General features: G+C 42.9%; 3 protein-coding genes across 10 annotated transcripts in view; 1 reads left to right on the top strand and 2 right to left on the bottom strand.

Moving 5' to 3' along the window:
* Positions 1-2,627: 2,627 nt before the first annotated feature.
* Positions 2,628-6,400, bottom strand: NUDT19 (nudix hydrolase 19). The gene is made up of 3 exons (XM_042821469.1): positions 5,685-6,400; positions 4,779-4,986; positions 2,628-4,071 (listed from the first exon to the last, which is right to left on the bottom strand). Exons 1-3 carry the CDS (start codon positions 6,384-6,386, stop codon positions 3,845-3,847), a joined length of 1,137 nt encoding a protein of 378 aa, XP_042677403.1. The 5' UTR covers positions 6,387-6,400; the 3' UTR covers positions 2,628-3,844.
* Positions 6,401-12,377: 5,977 nt separating this feature from the next.
* LOC122161894 (regulator of G protein signaling 9 binding protein) lies at positions 12,378-16,273 on the bottom strand. Its single transcript, XM_042821652.1, has one exon. It carries the CDS (start codon positions 16,215-16,217, stop codon positions 15,504-15,506), a length of 714 nt encoding a protein of 237 aa, XP_042677586.1. The 5' UTR covers positions 16,218-16,273; the 3' UTR covers positions 12,378-15,503.
* Positions 16,274-16,710: 437 nt separating this feature from the next.
* Positions 16,711-23,571, top strand: part of ANKRD27 (ankyrin repeat domain 27) — a 45,224-nt gene continuing 38,363 nt past the window's right edge. For 4 of the 8 annotated variants that reach the window (XR_006169359.1, XR_006169361.1, XR_006169360.1 and 1 more), the window contains exon 1: positions 16,711-16,782. The gene's annotated coding sequence lies outside the window, so the exon portion shown is untranslated. The other 4 variants (XM_042821783.1, XM_042821785.1, XM_042821784.1 and 1 more) reach the window with 4 other exon arrangements.

Here is a 23,571-nt window from a genome sequence, read left to right as displayed (position 1 = left end):
TTACATTGAATCCTAATTGATATTTGCCATCCACTTATTCATATGCTGAAAAGTGATGTGATTGTGTAACAGAAAATACTTGTTATCCTCAACCTGCCTGCAGTCTATAGGCCATTATTTTACTCTCAAAGGCCAAGGCAAGTATTTTGGTTAAAGGACTGCTACAACCTAGCTACGTGGCCAACCGACACCAACACCAGAGAAACTCAAACATTACTGTAAATAAATAAACACAGACATGAGTCCCAGCCTCAATCAGTTTTAATTACCACATACTTCTACTTGTTTTTCACACCATGCTCACGTGGAACAGAATTACGGCACGCACCACCTGCTACATCAAACGATGTACATTGCATTTCACAGACCTGCACATCACAGCACCGCTCCTCACAGCAATGCTCAGCCTGCTTTATAGAAGAATTCACACTGGGGTAAGAGGGTTTAAAAGGAACGATAAGCCAAGCCAGCAGCTTCAGCTTCCAAAGCCACCACTAAAACCGCTCATACAATAACTCCTGCTAAAATACATTGCCCATATCACTCAACCTACCTTCTTTATGTCTCCCTAAGCATAAAGGACATAAGTACCTATCAAGTCACTAAGGCCAATGCACACACAGAAAAAAAGCTGGTTCCCCTAATAAACAGCCACTCCATTACTAAGAGAAAAATAAGGACACAAAGGCTTGCTCCCAGCCATCACCCAACACCACTACTCACCTCAGAAAGACATGGGATTACTGCAAGTGCTACCTTAAGGAGAAGCATACAGTTAAAAGATGAAAGGACACCCTTTTGACAACACAGGTCTGACACAAGCACTCTAAGAGCTGAGCCCTGCCCTGACCTTCCTCTGCCCTCCCAGCCCCACTCCATCTCACAAAGGCACCTCAGTGGCACAAGGAAGCACACAACACAAAAAGTACCAATAAGAAACAGTATTTTCTCCGTTATTCCAATCCTCACTTTATACCTTAACGTTATACTCTCCCTCAGAGATTTAGCCACACAATGCCAGAGCAGCCGCACAGACCTCAGCACTACCACAGAAAGTTCCACGGTCTTCCAGAAGCTCCGCCGCCTTCCGCGCCCACCCCAAAAGGGCGGGACGAGCCCTCAAGCCGCGCATGCGCAGCTCTGCCTTACTGAGGTATGGGGAGGAAGAGGAGGTGCGAAGGCGTCGTCAGGGCTGTAAGCAGCTTTGTTTTCGGCTCGTTAAACGCATTGTTGTGGAAATTATTGCAACAGGTGAATGTCTGGCCTTTTTCCTGGTCGGGCGCTTGGTCTCGGAGGGATGATGCTTGTGTGTGCCGCTGCACGTGCCTCAGGTTGAGTTTAGAAGGGCCGTAGGAGAGCTGAGAGCAGCCGGAGAGGGCAGGCAGGGCTCGTCCTGCGCGGGCTGCCCGTGCTGCCGTATGGACCTGTAATGATCTGTAATGGCCAGAGCCTCTGCGGCAACTCCTTTCCCCACAGAGTCTCTCAGTGGGAAGCACAGCATGTGTTGAAAGACTTATGGAGGCAGAGGGAGATTGCACCTGGTGTTTCTCTCCTGGAATTCAGCTATATGAATTCAGAAGAGCATCTCCAACAGAATATGACTGTTCCATAACATCACAATCTGTGAGAAAGCACCTACATCTCTTTTGATTATTATTATTCACTGCTGTATGCTCACCTTTTCATCCAGGCTTTTTTTTTTTTTTTTTTTTTTTTTTTTTGCTATCTGATATGTCTGTGCAAGGCTGCCTGGTCAAAGTTCCAGCCCAAGGGCAGCAGGTGAACGTGCAGCTGGAATCTGGTCTGTTCTTACAGTGCCTCAGTATTTCAAATTCACAGTTCTAATTGCCACTGTTTTTAACTTAATGCTACAAGATACTTACTGTCTGCGTATTGTAAACCATTTATGTTTCTATTTGACAGTTATCTTCATTTTTAAAGCAAAATAGTATCTTTTCTGTTCTTGTTGTTTGGCCTTCAAGCTCCCCCTACTGGACCCTTTCACTTTTACTAGTGCAAAAAACAAGATCCAGGAGACAATGTGGAGGCAGATTTAAGCAGGTTCAGTATTGAAGTCACTACTCTTTGACATGCAGTAACACTTAGATAACCTACTGGTACAACCAACACAAGGTACAGAACAATAAATAACGATCCAGAAGTCTGTCTGTGAACTGGGAAAGACTATATTGCAAAAATTAAAGCATCTTCTTTATTATCAATTATCATAGAGATATGGTATTTAAATAAATAGCGTGTCTTCTCAGCGTAGGTCATCAAACAGCCCTGCATGGAGTAACTTTGAAGCCAAGATACTCGTGTCAGATGTAAGAAAAATACTGATAGCCATGCTTTTTCCTCTTACCTACCTAGTATTACAGTGCCTGGTGTTAATCTCTAAGAGCTAAAAATCATGTCAGAGGGTAACACTGGATACATTCTTTGCTTCTTCCACTCTCCATTTTTCTAATTTTCCTGTGATCTTCATGTTCTAAAGAATTAGCCAGAATATTGTGAAGAAGAACAGCAGCAAGGGACTTCTAAACCTAGAACCATCTGAGCGTGTTCAATAAGAGAAAAAGCAGGAACATTTTTCCAGTCCAAATGAATGCTACAAACAAATTCAGTAGAAAGAAAATACTACAGAAAATTTTATTTTAATTGAAATACAGAACAAAAGTTGAAACAAAGCTTTCAGAACAGCTTTACTGTCTAATCACAAGTCATCCTTCTTCTTCCAGATGAAGAAGATACCACATCACAGCTCCATATGCTCCACTTACTGCTCCCTGCCCCCAAATAAAACATCAAAGAGTAGCTGACCTTCCTCTGCAGTCTTTAAATCTCAAAGACATGTTAAGAAGCATTATGTGGGACGCTGAAATGTGGAAGTAGTTGTTTTCAAGGCAGTACATTATGAACTGAAGTTTTTGAAATCTTTTTGGAGCTGAAAATTCATTTTTTCTTTTAAAATTACTAGTGACTTGAAGATAAAGGTTAGAATGAATAAAAAGAATGTTTGCACTCAATCTGATAGATGATAGTTTATATCTAAATCATCTCTACCTTTGAAAATTGTGATGTTTTGCATAAATTATCATTAACATAAACTATTTTATCAAATATAAATATTGTTTATTGTAATAAATATTTCATAGAATCATAGAAAGGCTTGGGTTGGAAGGGACCATCCAGTTCCTTGTCATGGGCAGGGCTGCCCCCGCCAGCTCAGGCTTGGGCACCACCAGGAAAACCACAGTGTCTCTGGCAGCTGTGCCAGTGCCTCACCACCCTCTCAGTAAGAAATTTAACATTAGCTAACACATCTATATATATGCACATACAGTTTTTCCAGAATATGAAATATGTCAATAAGAATGGAACAGGAGATTCATTCATTTCTGGACCTATGTTAGAATAGTAAAATAATTCTTCAACTCAAAACATACTTGTTTTGAACATACGATATACTTTAATTTTCAGTGAGAAAAGGACCTCTGTGACCCAACAGACCAGCTGGAATACCACTACTGATATGTAAGTACAGTAAGTTGGTAACTGCTCAGTATAATTGGTATCAAATCACTTTCAAGTTTCTCCAGGTAATTCAATTGGTGATTGTGTTAAATTTTCAGTAGCTTCTGAAGGTTGTAACTGGCACAACTATGCAATTTCAAAGACTCAAAGAATTAGATACACAAATCTAAAACCTACAATCACATGAAATGCTTTGGCAAGGAATATTTAAGTCTACTCTCCTGAATACTTGGAAACTGTTAGGAACGATGAGAAACACAGTGAATATGCATGTAATGAAACATATTCTAGCTTTAAACCAAATACATTATAATCTACTATTGTAGTTTGAACTATCAGTGTTTATCATCAACGGATTCATATGTTTATATTTTGCTTGAATATTAACATAGACAGCAAGACTGTTGGTATTTTTTATTACTATCCTGTGAAATATGCTACCCCCTTTCATGAGATCTTCAACCGTCTTATCTGTTGACAAAGTTATTTTCTTTTCACCTGTATAATCTGGGTCTTCTGGATATAACTCATCACCTGAAGAAAACAAACAGAACAACGTTTAGTTACAGAATGTCTGTCTTATTCTGCAGCTGTTTGATTGAGTGATACTTGCAATTTAAAAAAATATTTATCAGGACGTGAGATTAAGTGGGAATAGATTTGATGAGTAAATAGTCTCTAAACATCTTCATATTTAATATTACAGCCATATATTCCTAAAGTATCTGTCAGTGAACAGTGCACATGTTTCAGAGCTCTTGCTAATGCTAACATGCTGTTATCACAGCAGTTATATCACTACACTGTGATTGTGAAGACTTGTGTGGTTGATTCACTTGCCCTTACAAATGGATAACTTAAGTCAATGAAAATTCTCATTGAAAAGAACTAAATCTGAGTTCTAATATATCCTTCATATTTAAAAAAAGAAAAAAAGTTAACAATTTCTTCATAAATCTGTGTATCAACGGTAACCATATGAAACAATGAAATTAGGGGTAAGAGCAGAAATCACCATGCTGCCCAAGTGGTCCAGGAGCTCATTTCTGACAGCAGCCATTATCAGCTGTATCATAGCAGCTGGAGGATGGCAGAAGAAAAACAGTAGGAAATGAGTGCGATGATGTGACTTCTGAGAGGTTTTTCCCTCAGATATAGACTGGCTTATGAAAAGTGGCTCGAGTATTTATCAATTCCCAAAGTTTTTATATACTTCAAAGAACCTTTATCTGCTTTCTTACCTGGTAAGAGCTGAATTAAGCCATCTGCAGCAGTTAATGTCACAGGCAGCCAACATTCGCATCCTTCTAGAGCTCGATCAGTGTTGAACTTGTGTAAATCATTCAGTGAGGAGAAGTTGCACAGCCTACATAATTCGTAGAACTGAGGTGGAGCAAGCCAGATTTCTTGAGATTTAAAGCGTTCAATAGCTTCTGGGGGGGATGCCCACTGTTTGAGGAAAACAAACCTTGAAACAATAGCTTCAGCAGCAGACAAAATTAGAGTAAGAAAAAGCTTTAAACAGCTTTAAGTTTTCTGAACACAATAAAAGTCACATGTAAACTATATCAATAACAGGAGTCAAAAACTTACTAAAACATACGGACAGTAATTTGTAGAAATTACATTTTTCCATACAATAATTTTGAACTTTAAATGCAGGCACACAAAATTTGTAAAGTAAAATGAAGTCTGGGTTCAAGACTAAGAGTGTGCTCCAACAAAAACTGAGTCCACGCTGTACAGCACGAATACTCAGCTACTTGCAGTAAATAAACATGGTATGGTTCTGCAAGTATAAACTATTCGTCTTGTTTTGTCTAGCATGCTGAATTCGATAACACAAATGCTTACATCAGCATCTGCTGTACAATTCTGCCACTATTAGCAAAACGTTATAGCATGAACTCCTTTGAAAATAAGATCTTGGGTGCTTTTACATTTCTATACCATATAGAGGAGGTAGATTCGCTCCTTGTCATCCCAGAAGGCAGCACTGGCAGAAAGCTGGCCGGCAGCGCACGTACCCCCGGGGAGAGGCGGGGAGGCCCGCGGGGCAGCTCCTCGTGCCGCCGTCACGGCGCCCGCGTGGCCGCGAGGTGAAACCCGGAGCGTAGCGCGGCGGGGGCGGCTCCCGCAGCCCTTACCAGGAAGGCCGCGATCTCCTGGTTGTCCTGCGAGGTGTGCGGCGGCCGCGTCTCCAGACAGCACAGGTAGAAGGCGGTGTCGTAGCGCCGCCCGCCGCGGCCGGCCCTGCCCACCGGGGTGAGCCAGTTGCTCCACTCCTGCAGCGCCCAGATGTCGGGGACGCAGTCCAGGTGGCGGCAGAGCTGCAAGAAGCAGGAGGGGTCCTCCTGCACCCGGCGTCGCCACTCGCCCAGCTCCGCGGCGGACAGCGATCGCTCAGCGGGCAGCGACGGGGCCGGGCCGTTCCCTTCCCGCGGCCCGCCGCCCGGAGCCAGTAGGAGTATTCCCGCCTCCTCGAAGGTCTCCCGGATAGCGCAGATTCGGAAGGCGACTTCTCCCGGCAGCGGCGAGCCCAGCTGCTGCCGGTCGGTGGCGAAGAGCGGGGCGCGGCTGCTGCCCGGAGGCGGCGGCCGTACGGCGCCCAGCCCGCAGCGCGGCGAGGCGGGCAGGAGCCGCAGCCACTCGGCTGAGAAGTCCGCCGCCTCCACCAGGCCGCCCGGGAACACGTGCGCGTTGGGCATGAAGCCGCTGCGGGAGCTCCGCTGCAAAAACAGCACCTCGTAGTCACAGGGCCCGAGCGGACAGGGCCACCGCCGCCCCGGCGTGCCCGCCGCCAGTAACACCGACGCCGCTTCCCTCCAGTGCCGCAGCCGCGGGTTCATCTTGGGCAGACGGGAAGCGGCGGCCGCGATCGCCCTCCGAGGTCGCTCGGGCAGCACCGCCGCCTGTGGACCCGGAGGAGCCACTGCAGGCGCGGGCGGGAGCGCCGTGCGCGCCCCTACTTGCGGAGGTTGAGGGGATGGAATGGCAGCTCGCGTGACGGAGCCTGTCAGCCAGCCGCCAGCGGCCCCAGTCCTCGGTCCTGATCGGTCCTAATCCCGTGATTACTGTCCGTGCAGTGCAAGGCTTAAGGAAACGCAGAGAATTTGCAGGCACGGAGCAAATGGCTGAGAGAAGCGAGGAGATCGCTGTCACCTCACTTGAAAAAGTAAAAAAAGTAAAAAAACAAAAACAAAAACAAACAAAAAAACAAAAAAGAGGCAGTTTGCACTTCCTGAGTTTTCACAGCACCGAGAGTTTTTACAACAGGACGAGAAATGTGTCGAGCTGTTGGTTGCCTCGAGTGGTGCTGAAGGGGCAGCGGTTGCAGCCCCGGGAATCAGCGCAGGGTCAGGAACCGAGAGCTGCCATTCCTAACGGGAGTGCTGCGAGTGGCCGCGGCTGGCCTCGGGGCAATCCCCTTCTCTGTGTTTCACGTTAGGGCATGACAACAATCGTGTTAGTTCTTCAGTTAAACGTTCCACACCTCGGGTTGTCTGAATGTTTTTTCTATCAGCCTTTGAAGAGCAGGGCTTCTTCAAGATTTTAGCTAATCTTTTATTAGAGAGCTTTTTTGTTTTGGAGGCTCTGGAGTACCTTGACAACTGAAACGTGTATACATATATATGTGTGCTCAGGCAAGACAGCAAATCTTTGAAAATCCTTTGAAGAATAATTTTATTTTAGGAAACATTTCATTTTGATCACTTAACTTTGTGTTAAATTCCTCAATCATAGAATGAATGTGTAAGGAGGTTGAGAAATTTTGTAAGAATGATGTGTCCATGTGTACATGTGTAACATGCACAAATGTCAAGCTGTTCATCATCATTCTGCTGCTGATTTGTGTTTGGCAAATACTCATGTACCCTCCCGTGCCTCTGACAACCACTGCATTTTATTGTCTGTTTGAGCATGTACTTAATCCTCATGAGCTGTGAACCATCACTGAAGTGTTTAGAGGCAGTTGAACCAGTGGGATTGCAGAATATACCAACGGGCAAAAAAATAATTCAGCACAGACACAGCTGGATCCTAAGTTCATCCCGATGCTAGGCTGCAGACGGCAGAGAATAGGTCAGCCACTGAGCTGATTATACAGAACTGGGGCAGAGCAGCAGCTACAATACAGCCAGACAGTGCTCACGTTTACCCTCAGTCTCCCCTTTCTTTGTAACCAAATACATATGGAAAACCAGGACTTCCTGTGGCCTCTTTTTTCATACTAGCTTAACCACTATTGCCCATCAGTGATTACCATCTTAGGCAATGGAAATGTAAAGCACATGGCTGTTCCCATTTCCTAAACGAAAACATTTTGAACCTCAAATCATGGAGTTTTTGTTATGTTTGTTTGCCTTTGCATTTATTTTATTATTCATCTTGTGGGAATGTGCTTTGTCTAAAAGTTGCTTTAGTGGTAAAATATTCATAAACTATATAGGTTTTCCAAGATTTAATGTCCAACAAGCATGATTGCCGATCTAAAAGATTTAAGATCCATTATGTCAGATAATAATAGTATGAAGGCATTTTAAATAGAAAGTAGTCATGTCACATTATTTTGCAACATCTTCTAGGAAAATCTGCTAGAGAATAGTGCAGATTGTATTGCTAAGCTTCTAAACAGGATCTCATCTATTTTTATTTTATTTTTTTATTTTTTTAACTCAGAGTGGTCTGAAGAGTTGCCAGTAGTAGGGTGCCAACAAGCCGGAATATCCTGGATAATTCCTTCAGCTGTACTGCTATACAGCGGTACTAAATTTGGCAGATCTGGTTTCATAAGTATTCTTTCGTGGGTGAAAATGTAGTGTGTTTAGGCTGGCATATGCACCGCTTCCTCAAGCACGTATAGAATAGAGGGATTGTGGCAGAGAAATAGTTGTAGTTATAGCATCGCTTATCAGTGCTATAAGCATTGCTATATCAATGCTATAGCATTGCTGGCAGTCCTTTGGGACTGAAGACAGCCAAATGCAAATGCCAATTAAGATGGATTGATTATTCTCCACTCCTGTTGCTGCATTTTACCAGACAGTCCTGGGGTATGGAAGGCACCTCCATCTGCAAGGAACTTCCTCTCAACGCGGTCTTTGAAAAAGTAGTTCAGTATTATTTCATGATAGAGATGAACCACCTCACGCAAGATTCCAGAAGCAGATGAATACGAGGTTCTGAGGATGAACTGACTGACACTCAGAAACTCCTTGCACAGAGATCTAGGACGCAAAGCATTGTTTTACTTCCTCCCAATTTCCTACTAAGAAAGGCAAAACCTAAGCACTGCAGATGTGCATGCATGTCCTCTTTGCTGGTTGCTGAAGATAGCTCAAATATGGAAAATGTCCTGAAGCCAAACTAGATTTAGGTTAAGTATAAAGCACGCTTTTATTCATCTCCAAATTACATAATTTCTTTTTTCAACATATTCTGCTGAAATGCAGAGTTCATCTCATTGGTACTTAAAATTTTGTATAATGTTAAGAGTGAGTTCAGAAAGAATGCAAAATCTGAGATACTCTTTTATTCAGGAAAGCCAGCCCTAAAATGAGGCTAAATTATATTGCATGTCTGCTGAATGATAAATCAGTGCGAATCACACCACTTTAAAAGTTAATTATAGATGAAAAGTAAGGTCCATCATTATTTCACAATCTAATTTGATTTACATACTGCCCTGTGACTTGGATATGATTATTGGAAGTCACTTTAACTTGCATCTTATAGATGTTTTGTCCCCATGCAGGTTTAGTGCCTAATATATTTATCCAAATGTTACAACTGCAAGTATCAAAAAATGAAGAGTTTAATGAGGATGTTTTAAACTGTCTTTTTTCAAAATGACAAATTCTAAAGCTTTTAGATTGTTTAAGCTCATGAATTACAATGAATAGGCACACTTACTAACTAAAATAAAAAATAAATTATAAACTGTACACTTTTCCAAGTACTGTGTCCAAAATGTGAATAAATGTCAAATCTCAACAGTGAGGGTTTGTAATTTAGCATCATTAAAATTTATAGTAACCTTCATGCCAAATAATTTCCAACAGATCAAAGCAAATCACAAAACTAGGTTACAGATAGCATTAAAACTGGAAATGTTCTACATCCAACAGACGCATGGTGGATTAGATCTTTCACGCAAACTGAAATTATGGTTCTAATTCTGCAGCCTTTAATTACATGAGCAGTCTTTACACGTGTAGTTTCTCACGAACAGTGATGGTGTGCATGAGTAATGATCCAGACAACTCCATCTGGGACCCAGACCTCAAATATATGTTTACATATAAAGTTACACACACAGCATATTAGATTCAGTTGCTGAAGAGTACATTTTTGGTGTGTGGTGCTACTTCCTCAGTAGCTTTACATTCATAGTTAAATATATTTGTCTTCTTTTCTCATTTCCATCTTTCCCACTCTTTCCACTCCAAAAGATTATGCAGTTTATACACTACTTCATGATCATTCAGAGGAATTGCATTTGAATTTTTAAATAATTATTTTTTCTTAAGATAGTTACGCATAGCTGTATGGTGTCTCACATAAAATACTTTAATTATTCATGTATTTATGGAAAAAAAAAAAACACCATGATTTTCAAGTCATGTTTTAGGCTGTGTAATTCCGTAATGCTGATACATCAATGAGTTCAACTGCACGTATTCTTTGAGCATTTGTGTGCAAGTGACAGACTTGACTGATGGTATACTTCATGGACTTTTTTTAAACGCAGAGTATTTAGTGAAAAACTGACTAAAATAAGTTCCAAGAAGGTGAAAGACACATGTTGTACATTTATTCCATGATTATTGTGCACTGAATTAGAACTAGCTTTTAGAGGATTTGTTTCTATAATTTGGTGAAGATGTTAACAGTAAGCTTGTGATAAATAATGACATGTAATAACAGTGTAAATAAAACATGCAATTCAATAAAAAAAACAGACAAAACCAAAATAAAATAAAAACAAAACCAAAACAGTAACAACAAGGGAAAGCCCACAAGTGACACTGTAGAAGTGGGTTTCTGCCTGGAAAACCACTCTTGATTTTCTGACAGAATCTCTAAAACAGAACAACATAATTGCTTTTTCTAGCTGGCCTCCACATTTCACAGAATTTCAGAGAAGCTGTAATTTTGATTTTGCTTCCATGGCTTCCAGGTGCACAGCTTCCAGCGCATAGCTTTTGTGCTTGGCTGCATAGGATTCGGAGGAGCACTGCTGTTGGTTACATGCCATGTGACTTTTCACCTTCTTAAAGGTTTATTCAGTGGTAGCTGATTAAGCTGCGTTTCCAACTGCATTACAACACTGCAGCAGGTAGCTGACGACAGATTCCATCCTTCTGGGATCACTTCATCTCAGTAGTGTGAAGCACAGAAAAAAGGAGTTTTCTTTCAAGTAAAATTGATACTAACATGTAGCTAATTAAAATGTTTTTGACAATTTTACTCTTATTTTGTATACAGTTAATCAGAGAATGGGTAATCAGCTCCAGTCAGATATGCTGTATTTTCCTGGTCACCCTGGATGGATGTAAGACATTACGTTCTTACAGAGAAGTCATAGCCTAATACCCTGATGCTGTTTTTTGCTATTTAACAAAAAACATACTTCGTGTACATAAAATGAAGACAGTATTGCACACATCTGTCTCCTTTCAGTACCTTGTCCTTCCCTCAGCACATATAGACAATTTTATGAGAAAGATTGTCTTTTCTAATCCCACTTTTACTGTATGCTTACCATAGCAAAAGCTGCTCACGTGTAGACTACTATTTTGTCCAGATCTCTTCCCGCATTAAAAGACTTACATAATCGTATTGAGAGAGAGCACTTAGAGATCTATAATCCACTGGTCTTCCTGAATGACTTTTTACATAATGAAAATCTGTGAAGGGTAAATATGTTGAGTAGGAGTTCCATTAGCACTTAAATATAATAGATTTCTGGAAAATATTCATAAATAACATAAACCTTGTATTATAAGATGGAAAAGAAAGCACATAACCAATCCTTTCGGACTGTAAACAGTGAGCATGTGTTTAATTTTCAGTCCGGAAGCTAATGGTATCAGCCAGTTTACTTGGTTGTTAAATAACAGCATTCCCATAAAACAGCTTCCATGTTTACTGAAAGAATTTTGAAACCAATTTTAATTCATAATGCTGTTAAGTTTAATGTGATGTTTAGGCTGCAAAATGAGGAGAGTCACTTAATTGTGATTCTGCATTCATTTTGTTAGCAAATCACAAAACTAGCATTTTCTTACATTTTATGGCCTAGGAGTCCTGGAACAAAATTACATATTGCTGCATTTAGCAGACATCAGATAGTTTGATACAACTGCTCATCATTGTTGCTATCAATACCACAGGACTAAATTTTATACTCCTTCAAATGTGTCTATCTTTTGTTAAAGTAAATGCTAGAAAAACGAGGCAGCATTTGGATCCTAACACAAGACGCATGCATCTAACCCAAAATGTTCTCTAGATTTCACCTTTCAAAGCCAGTGTTTGAGTATTTATTTCAGCAAGCAGTGCTGAAAGCAACATCGTGCCTGCTATCCTTAAGGCAGAGATTTTTTGACTTTTCAAATGCCTGATTTCCCTGCTTTATAAATTTAGATACATTGCTGCATTCAACTTGGGTACACGAGAAGGGTGTGTTTATTTAAGGAAAACTTAATATGAAGGCTTAGCATGTTTGCTTAATTTCTGTAGTTGAAATAGGAACTTTTTCTTTAGAAGAACTCATTGAAAAGGTGCATCAATATTCCAGTTTTCGTTTGCTTTTAATCACTGCTGCAAGCCAACCATTAAGTTACAAGAACATACTTTATTTGAAGTTAAATAAACAGTGACAATAACATTTCATTCAAGTGTAGAAAATACCACTCATGCACAGGCAAAAACAATATAATTCAAGTCAGCAATAAGATTTCAGTATACAGCAAATTTAGTGTGTGTCCTATGAATAAGGACAAAAAAACTGACGTAGAACAAGATTCAAATTAAACAGTGAAAACACAGTGACATTCTCATTCACTGGTCAGCAGCAGAGTATTTGTATTCTTGTCATGCTAAATTCAGAATATTTGAAACTTGACTTTTTTATTTACAAAAATAGTTTTTCCATTTTCCTTCCACTCACACTCCAGTGGGAAAAAGTCTGTGAATCTAGCACACTTATTTCTAAATTTAAAAAAAACATCAATACTTCTGGCCAGTGGTGTTCCATATTGTTTTGATTTGCATACTCATGCTCCTGAACTCTGTCACATTGTGCATACCCTTGTATCAAGTGTGCTTTTCTTAACGGGAGATTAATAACAGGAACACTATCCATTTAGAAGAGACTGTAACAATCCTCTTAGAATTCTACTTCATCTTTTGATTTCATCTATAAGAAAATATAGAACAAATAAACAGTGGATAAATCTGCAGCCACCTTTGTCTTAAGATTTGAAAAGACATTATTTTTTCAAAGTTCAGTCCTTTACTAACTGTGTGCACATTCAAATGGAGTAAGACTTACATAATTACCAAGTTTGCAGGTCCTGTATTATTGAAAATAAAACAAAAAAAAAGTAATGGACTGAAAATTTCCAGCTCATGAACTCACTGTGGCTTGCTTTTGAAGATAAGCCTTAAAAATCCCTCTATACAAACAACTGTTGCTAAACATTACATCCATTTAGTATAACAAAATACAAAATAATGAATGCAGTAGATGTTATATTACCATGTTTTTTATCCAGCAGAAATCTGGCTTGCATTACTGGGGTTTTCAGAACATGAGTTGAAATTATCTGATATGACTTTTTCAAGAAGTGAAGAAAAAAGTTCAACTTCTGATGCACCTTCATGGGAACTAAGTAAAGGAGACTGCAGTGAGTGAAAACACCCACAAACCCTTAGTGACTAGTGGTGGCCATCCTTAACAGTACATTCTCCTGCAGCTTTTGCTGTATTTTCCATAAATGTGTTTGCTCAGTATTATTGTGAAAGAGTTCTTCACATTTAAATCAAAACACAGCTATTACATATCATGTGTGCCTAGACAGACTGAAGCAGTAGCACCAATTAAAACAGGCCTGACTGTTTAAGAGCGCTGCTGGGGATCTATACACACCTAAGTTACCTGTGTACAAAACACATCCTATGGAACGAGTGAAACACCGTAGAAAGGAATGTAGAGTCTTATACATTAATTCCTGTGTGAACCATGTCTAGACTGGATCAGTGTGCATAACACAGTTCAAGCCTTCACTTGGCATTTTTTTTCCTCGCTAGATTCAATTTGTTACACACTTTTTTTTACCCAAATCTGGTTTTATTACATATTAAAAAGTTACCTGCTGCTGTTCTCAGAAGTTTTGTCCTCAACTCAGAAAGTTATCACCTGTTCAAATATGTTGGTAACGTACTTCTGTTCACAAAGATTATTTTCTAGTAACTTCACCAGACGTATCTGATTATTACCTTTTGATAATGTGTCCATAGTAATTGGTGTGGCAGACTAATTATGTATTAAAACCCCCATGTGATCAGGTCTCTGTAACTCCCTGTGGAGTGTCTCATATGCACTATAATGTCTGCACTAAGCATTCTTGAATGAATGGCGTGTATTTACATGAACAGAAAAATCTCCATAAGCTACATAATGAAGAACATTAACACGTGAGTCCTTTTACAAGACATAACAGTGCTTCTCTGCAAAGTTAATGTCCCCTCAGTTCTACATTTAAACAGGCAATTTTTAAGTAAATGCTGGGAAAGTTTTCTGCTGCTCTTGCTTTTATCCTCCCAAACTGCAGGGTATCCAATTGGACCAGATATGTGTCCAGTACCACAGACTTCCTCTTTCCCAGATGATTTCTCAGAAATGAATGAGAGATGAAACAGATTTTTTTTAGCTTTATCTGGATTTCTGCAAAGACCTCAGGAGTTTGTATGTCAAGAGGCCAAAGTCTCTGCCTGTCAACATGAGAGAGGATCTCTTTCAAGATGACTAGAAAGGTCTGCTTTCACAATGCATCAGTGCTGTTTGCCAAACTATTGTCAAAAATTATTGCATCTGTTGTAGGTGGATTCACTGCTCCTCATCTCACAGTTAATTGAGAAGTTCAGACAGATTGCATCTACAGAAAGAATCTGAACCAGTGACAAGAATCAGCCTTTCTGCAGGGGGAGACAAGATCATGGTTAACGTGGAAGAAAACCACAGGGCTTGCTAGCATTTTTCTGACTATGCAGCTCTCCCTTTTCTCTCTCAGCATGTGGAAAGCCATCAATATGTGCTGTGCCAACCCTGGTCGCTGGCTTCTATGCAACCCAGTCTAAAGCTACAAACTGTACTTGCTGAATATTGCTAGTTTTCTTTGTTCTCCTCCACACTTCCCCTTTCCCTGATCATTAACCTTTGTTGAAATAGACATTTACATTCCCTTATTGGTGCGTCCATTCTTCCCTTTTTCCTCCACTGAAATAATATCTTGCATATTGCTGAAAAAATTCTCAATCTATTCTATTCACTGTCATGCGAAACACCTGTGTTGGCCTCCAAATTCGTGTCAGTCAGAAATATTGTAAACAGTGAGCAGCAGCAAACTGCAGAGCCTGTTCAAGAACAAAAAATGCAGGCATCTGAGAGTGATGATCTATTAATAGCAGACAAATCGCTGTTATAGCCAGTAGTGATAATACCCTCAATACTTCACAGTTAACCCTTACAAGTCCAGCTAATGAATACATCCTAGTTTGCAGGCTGATTTGCATCTTTTTCTTCAAAAAGCATGAAAGGAACTGTGCATTTCAGGATTTAGAGAGGCAAAAGTTTTTCGTTTCCAAGTGCTAGGTTTAGATTCTCAGTGCACCCAAGTAACAAGAGACGCGAAGCACTTTCGGGAGGCCCTGTGAGAGCTCTCCAGTGCCAGCACAGTTTATGAGAGTTTTACCACACACACTGCCAGCACGATAGCAATAATGAGAACAGCAGAGAAAATAATCCCAGCCAGAACTTTGCTGATATCGCAGAAGGATTTATTTTCCTCCACAGAGATCATGCCAATGGAAGAAGCGCCCACGCTGATGGTGGATTTGAGTTCAGCCCCAGGGTCTTGCTTAGCCTCTACTGTCCACTGGGGGACATTGACCTTCATTTCCATCTCGTACATCATTTCCCCTACCTGGTTGATTTCGTTCTCTAGGTCCTTCAGATCCACCACATCTATGTTGTGCTCAGCCTCGTACTTCATGTTCTGGACGCTCATGGCCCGGGCAGCCACGCCGGAGGTGCCCCCGCTCATGCCCGTCTGGATCAGGTGCTTTTTGGGGACGTTCAGCGGGAATTCGTGCCCCAGCTCCAGTGCTCTCCTCATGTCGATCTCCAGGATCTCTAGGCAAGTGGAGAAAATCACCCATAGTCTCTCGAACTCGGCTTTGTCCTCCTTACTCACGGTTTTGTCCCTCAGCACCGTGGTCAGCTTGTTCCTGTTGGCCACCGCCAGCTCCTGGGCTTTCTGCCGGGTCTTCTTCAACTCCTCGCGCAGGTTCTGCGAGTCCGAGGTGCCGCCGATGGTCAGCACCATGTGCCGATAGCAGGCGGTCACCCTGCTGAGCGCGTCCAGCAACGCCTTGCACTCCTCCTTCACCATGGTCCCGCCGTCCGGGCGCCTCCGCCGCGGTTACCCGGCCTCGGGAGTGAGGAGCTGCCCAGCGCAGCCGCTACCAGCACGCATGGCGGGAGGCAGCCCCGGGTCGCGCCCGCCCCGCAGCCCCTCAGGCGTGGCCGGCCGCTCCGGGCTCGCGGGGCGCGGGCAACATCGCTTCCCCTGCTACCGCCGGCGGGCAGCACGACCGAGGCGAGCCATCCCGCAGAGCGCCGGGCGTCCGCCTATCGGGCCCCGTACTTTGACGAGTGCCAAACACGGGGCGAAAACAAACCCAAAAGCTAAAGCGCCGGCTCTGGAGAACGGCGGCTCCCCCCGCCCGCCGTCTGCACGAACCCGATCCGGCTGAGCCGGGTCCAGCGCGATCACATGGCGCCGAGCGGGGAGCGCCCGCGGCCTCCGGGCGCGGCCCGGGCCGGCCCTATAAGCCCTCGCAGGCTCCGCCCCCGCAGGCTCCGACCCCCGGCGGCCGCCCGCTTCCTCGTTCGCTTCCCGCCGCTGCCCGGCCATTGGCTTCGTGCGGCGCCGCGCCGGCCCGCCCTGGTTCCCGGTAGGGCTCGGCCGAGGCGCGGGGAGGTTAGGGGGGGCGGCGTTGGCGGGGCGAGGGCGCTCTCTCACTCCTCCTTTCCCTCTCTTCCTCCCGCAGCCCGCTGGTCTCTTTCCGCGGGGCCGGTCCCAGCGGTACCCTCCCGTCCCCTCCTCAGCCGGAACGGCTGTGTCGCTGCCTGTGAGCCGCGCTGCGAGAGGGGAGGTGCCGGCCGCGGCCTGTTCCCGGGCTGGGGCTGACGCGGAGCCGGTGGGGCCTTGGGGCGGCCCTGCTGGGGTTGCGGCGCTGCGCTCCCCGCGCCGTGCTCCCCGCCGCGTTGGCAACTCTGGCTCTGGCGGCGTCCGGCCCGTGGCGCGGGGCTGCTGGTGCTCGCGGTCCCGCTGCCACCCGCGGTAGACCCGCTGCCCGCGCTACGCAGCGTCGGGAGCGCTTAATGCGCTGCTGAACTTTTTCTCACCCCGGTACGTGCATTATTTATATCAGAGGAGTGCACTCTGGTTCCTACCGGGCTCTGTGATGCACGCTTTCTGTATATCAGTGTCACAGACGCTTCAGCTCGTTTCTCGGGGGCAAGAATTTGCATGTTTTTACTCTGTGGATTATTGAAGAAGGCCCCTAGGAAGTGTGAGTATGGGGCCCAGAATGTCTAAGGATAGTTGAAATCAAGTAATCATGCGTCAGAAGGTGTAGCAAGCACAAGCTTTTTACTATAAAAAATGATACTTTACTGGCTGCCCTTGTGTATGTTCTGAAATATGTTGTAGTCAGTGATGAGCTGTAGGCTATGTTTGTACACATGCCTGTGTCTTCCAGAAGAACAGATAACACTGACGCTGAGAGCTGCGTAGCAGGCTGTGCTTGCTGTCTCTTAACACATGTTTCACCATGGCAGGCTTCTGGAGAACTTGCTTGTCATGCCACACACCACTGCATATGCCTTTATACTCCTGGACAACTGTATGATTTGATGTTGCTACAGTAATTTATGAGAAGTGAAAACATCCTTCAAGAGGGGGGTTGTGACCCTGTCCCTTATTGTGGCTGCATTCTGCGCCACGGGCAAGATAAGGTGATGCCCTGGGCAGGCTCTGGGCAGGCCAGGTTCTGGGAGGTGTGTTGAGGCTGTGTTCCTTTTCTATTATTCAGTTACATGGGGAGTTTGATCCTGTGCTCCCCTGACTGCTTTTTGTTCTGCTTTTCTGTTGGACCAGGCCACAAGTTGCGTGTGGCTACTGCTGCACCCATGTGCACCTGTGGAAGAAACCAGCTGCCAAGTCCTGCAGCAGGCTGTGAGGTCACTGTGGAGCTACTGGGTAACTCCCTGCCAGTGGCAGGCAAGATGTGAATGAACGTCTGTTCCTTGCTGGAATGAAGAAGCACAAGATGCTTTTGACCTTGTATATGAAGTTTTGTAACTGTTTAAGTATTGTCATGTGGTAGAAGGATTAGCTCTAGGTTTCAATCTGGAGTCCTGTGTGACTTAAGCTTAATCCTAAATTACACATCCATGTGGGCAGCAGCTGCACTGCTGCACCTTACTGGGGCTGTTATTCCTTGTGGCATGTCAGGATCAGTTTCTCTGAAATCCAGGCATAGCTGAGAAGGGGAAGGGATGTTGGTTTAGGAGCACGTGACTGCATAAATCTGAAGGTGGCAGCAGTTACAATCTGTAAAAAAAAAAAGCAAACAAACAAAACAAACAAAACTTCTCTAGATATATCATGTGTGAAGAAAGGCTGTTCTGCAGAACAGCTCTAAATTAAGTTCAGTTGTGTTGCAGTTATCCTTTTCAAGTAGATTCTGAAAACTCTTAAAATTTGGCTGTAGCTTATCAGACATGATGCTGTTAAATCCAAGTCATGATAATGCTTTCAAAGAAGATTCTGACTAGCTGAAACTTTATCCAAAAACTTTATCCAAAAAAAGCCGAACCCTGAAATTGCAAGGGAGTTAGTATGTAATGTAATGAGTGCCAGCAGAAATGTATTTGCTGGTTCTGTAGAAAGGCTTCCTTCCAACAGGTGTTTATGATGGTGTTCTTCATGTTGCAGTACTTTGAAACAGCAGATACTCTGCTGCTTCTTGAGCATTAGTGCTTGTTAAGTCCTGTATCATTTTAATAGACTTAAGTGGTATTTTAGGTAAATACAAATCTGTTTTGTTTGAATGGTTGGTAAATCTTGCCTCATGGCTTCGCCTCTGGGATGACCTCATACTCTGAGTTCAGGCATCCGAATGCTGTGACCTGAGATGGTTGAAAACCACTGAGATGAGGACAGAACATAAGGATTGGATGCAGTGTGAACAAAACTGGTTGAGTGTCTGATAACTCAGTGTAGCTCTGTATAGATAACTCCTGGCTTGCGTTTTGTGAATGTTTTGTTGTAAAGTGTTTTGAAATGTTGATCCAGAGTGAGAATTTTGATTTCCACATCATTTTCACAAAGATGATCATGGGGCTGGAGCACCTCCCCTACAAAGACAGGCTGAAGGAGCTGGGCTTGTTTGGCCTGGAGAAAAGAAGGCTGTGGGGTGACCTTTCAGTATCTAAAGGGAGCCTATCAACGAGAGGGGAATCAACTCTTTGAAAGGGTAGATAACAGCAGCACAAGGGGAAATGGTTTTAAGTTGAGGGAGGGAAGATTTAGGTTGAATGTCAAGTGGAAGTTCCTTACTGAGAGAGTGGTGAGGTGCTGGAACAGGCTGCCCAGAGAGGTTGTGGATGCCCCGTCCCTGGAGGTGTTCAAGGCCAGATTGGATGGGGCCCTGGGCAACCTGGTCTAGTATTGAATGTGGAACTTGGTGGCCCTGCATATGGCAGGGGGTTGGAGATTCACTGATCCTTGAGGTCCCTTCCAACCCAGGCCATTCTGTGACTTCTATCGTGGAGGATCATCGGTCTGATAAGTTTATTGTGGACTTGTTGCATGGCTTTCAGTTACCTTGGGCCAATGTATGATGCCATATGTGGTATTAAAGGCCAGCAGTGCTTATAATTGTTTGCTGTGCTAGTTGGAAGGACTTCTCCTGTGCAAGTGCTCACGCCTTCCTTCCTCTCTGCTCCTCAAAAGGGATATCTAATGTAGTTCAGCAATGCTTCCCATAACTAGATAATCTAGTAATGGGCGGATGTTTAAGCTCTTAGCATCAATGAGACAAAGCTAGTCTTGGCCTGCAGCAACTTGGTTTTTCCTACTGAGATATGCAGAAAGCAGATGTGATCTGCTATGAACATGAGTGGTCTATGACTCTATAATCGGGACACAGTGTTTATGCATCCATTTTAGTGTTTGGGCCCAATGCATAAACTAAGGATTCTACCACTGCTTTGTCTCTGTGAGTGAAGGATCACCATAATTGGCTTAAGAAAACAACTTTTATCCTTGTACTTCAGCACTTTAGTATTGGTGTGTTTTTGTGTGGTCAGTCCGCTGTGAATTCATATGCTGATACCTCTGCAAGACTGCAGAGGTGACCTTATGTAAATGCATTGAGCAGATGGTGAGGACTTTGTCCATTCTGTTAATGTTTGTTCTCTTTAATCTTTGTGTTTCTACTGATCAGCCTTTTCTGCTCTCTTCCTTCACAGTTTGCTTGTAACTTGCTCAGGATTCCCAATTTGAGATTTGAGTGCAGTCTTAGTAATGGTAAGCTAGAGAACAAACGCAGGTGAGGAATTTGCAGCTACTCAGTATATTTTTAAATCTGCAAGGGTTGGGAATCCATACTCTCTTGGGTTGTTTGGAATGCAGCTTGTTGTAAGTACCTGGCTAATGCCAAGAGCACTGATCTCTGAAGTCAGGGGAGGTGACTGGGTGAGAACAGACAGCATCCTGTTCATAGAGTGCTGATCAGGTGGCTGGTGGGAGTCAGGCCTCAAGTCTGGGGGAAATGTGAATGTTTTAGCATCAAACTATAATATGAATGCACTTAAATTAGAAAGGTTGAATGTTCTTCTTAAGAATGAGCTCTGGTTTGGAGTTTTTTGGGGGGCTTATAATGGAAAGCAGTGTGAGGGATGAGCAGAACACACTTATATGGCACTGCCTGCTCCTGTCAGGCATTGTGCAATGCCTTAGGGCACAGCATGATGCTGAGAGAAGTGATGAGAGACAGCTGTCTGACCCTGAATATAGAAGTGGGATCTGTGTGGAGAGGGATGTGCAGAGATGCCCCCCACCCCCCAAAAACCCAAACAAACAAAAAACCAAACACTGCACACAAAGATCTGAGCTCTGTACCCTTCACTTGAAGGAATGTGACTGCAGGGGAGATGCTGTTGAAAAAGGAGCATCTTCCTGGAATGGCATTGACCTCTCCTTCCCAGAACCTGCTGCATCACTGTCAGACTCTCATTCTGGGATGATATAACTTAGTTTTCCCCTGGTTTCTAGGGAGCCTTGAGCTGACTGATGCAGATTCACTACTCAGTACTCTGATAATTCAAAGGTGATATCCTGATATACTCACTAAAATCACTGAAATCACTATAAGCTGCAGCTGAATGTAAAAGGTAGAAATAGTTTCCTCTTTATCTTTCCCTCGTGGTGAGCAGGGAACTGGAGCATGTCTTGGAGCCATAGTTCATCAGATGCTCAGTGCTCATTCATTAGGAGTGAGAGTTTTTCTGTGTGCCCAGAAACAGAGGAGATTTTTGCTTCATGATGAAAATGTTGATTTGAGGTCTCAAGTTCAAACTGGGACTTTTAGCCTCCAGTAGTGTAAATACGAGGAGTAATACTGCAAATAAAACTGTAGTTACTGTAGGTAACTAGTTGTATTTGGACTGAACCTACTTAAGTCCCACTGTTAAATTTGTGTTTGCAGGGTGCTTTAAGATATGCTCAGATCCAGTATACTGCTAAAAGTAGTGCTCTGATAATATTTTTTTTTTGGGGGGGAGGAGGGGAGAGGAGGAGGTTGTGGTGGTGGTGGTGAAGGGGGATCCCACTGTGTTTGAAAAGTCATTTGGAACTGGGGAACAATTGTTTCATCCAGGTTTCTTTCTGCATAGCACTACAGTTCACTGGTGTGATAAATACACTTACAAATTTGACCAGAAATGTCTCAGTATAATGTTTAGCTGTTCTGAGATGAACAATTTGTAGGTGAGTAATAAGTTATTGCTTGGTCTGACTTCTGTCATCCTTTTGAGCTTTTCAGCAAGTGATATTCTAGTTACCGGTTTACTAAGCTGGAGTTGTTAATGTTGTACAAGAGTCTGCAAGTGGAGATGAAATTGATGTCAGTGTGTGAAATGAACGAGTCAGTCTTGTGCTCTTCACCATGGAATATGAAGTATTTCTATACAGAATCCTTTGCTATTGTGAAAGGCTATCTGTAGTACATCTCATTAGGTCTTCAATATTAAAATGGGGTATTCAGGTGGTATACTTCAGAACTGAATAAAAATTTTTAGAATGGGGACACAGTGTAGCTGTCAAGTAAAAGCAGTGGCATCTATTTTAATGACTATTTCAAAATGTTCCTTAAAAAGAGCTGGAAATGAATAGGACTGTGAAAAGCACCTGATTTCAGTATCTCTAAAGGAAAATCTTATGACAAAAACTTTCATAGCTAAATCCTGCTTATTGCTTTCAGTACCAAAGGTCATAGGACTTGGTTTCCACTCCTTTGGAAAAAACTGACGTGCTTGGATTCTATTGCATGGCTTTTCACTTCAGCTGTTCCTGGTGCAAGATGTGTCATTAGAACTATCACTCTGTTCTTAATCTACAAAGGACTTGGCTGTTCTAAGGGTATGATTATGTTGGTGGGGTTTTTTTTTTGTACAGGGTAACAAAATGCTTATTGGATTCTCTGATGAGCTGGCTTCTGTTCTTCCAGCAATCAGAGCTATTTCTGTGTTTACAGGCATGAAGCTAAGTAATTCCATTTTAACATTTTGAAAGTAGTACTTACGTGTTGCTTTACAGCTTAGCATAATGGAATTTAATAAACTCGGTGAATGTGGCTTATGAAAATTTTTAATGGGCTTTCAGTTACATGTTACCAGCACTATTCAATACTTACGTGACTTTGTGCTTTTTCCTGCTTGTGTAATGTTAGTAAATCTAAAGCTGTCTGAGGTGCAACTAGAGGAATAACTCCACCACCTGCCCCTTTAGTTCCATTAGATTAAAGTTGGATGTTGTGTTCTGCCAACAAATTCTCAATGGAATATTCTAATGCATTCTTAGAATTACTGCAGTGCATTAGCTGTTATGTTCAGATGCACTTAACTTTTGAGATGGAAAGAAATTGACTTGTCTCAAAAATGCTTGAGACAAAATTTGGGGGATCTTTAATGTATTCTTCAGTTTTCTTAGACTTGATTTGTAGAAGCGTAGTGTGAAGGACTTGGCTTTGTTGTAGTTACTAATACTACATGGCCAAAACATCCCCATTTGTCTGGGCAAATGTAGTTGATTAACTGCTTCAGTTAATGTAATGAACATTTCATTCTTTCTTTTGCATGCCCACACATTAATCAGATATGGTAGCCATCCACTAATGGAGCAGTGTGCAGATGCAGGGCTAAGAGAAAGGTGTTGAGAAAAGAGAAGGAAATTGAGAATCCATTCTCAAAACAGTACTCATTTGACTACTGGTTGCTACTTCCTGCTGTGCAGGGACTTGGTTGCAGCTTTATGTGCCCAGCTAGCAGATTAGAGTCTTCAGCCTGCTTCTGCTCAAGGTGAGTGGCAAACTCTTCCGTGAACTAAAAGTTAAAGCTTCCTTATTAGGGTTTTAGCATGTTGACAGCATCTGAGTTGTACTACAGTAGCTAAA

Source organism: Centrocercus urophasianus, unplaced genomic scaffold (genome assembly GCF_019232065.1).
Source record: "Centrocercus urophasianus isolate 14NV4802_14NV808 unplaced genomic scaffold, USGS_Curo_1.0 seq_2, whole genome shotgun sequence".
NCBI lineage: Eukaryota > Metazoa > Chordata > Aves > Galliformes > Phasianidae > Centrocercus > Centrocercus urophasianus.
Note: the sequence above shows the minus strand (reverse complement) of the source record. Positions and strands in the feature narration are given on the sequence as shown.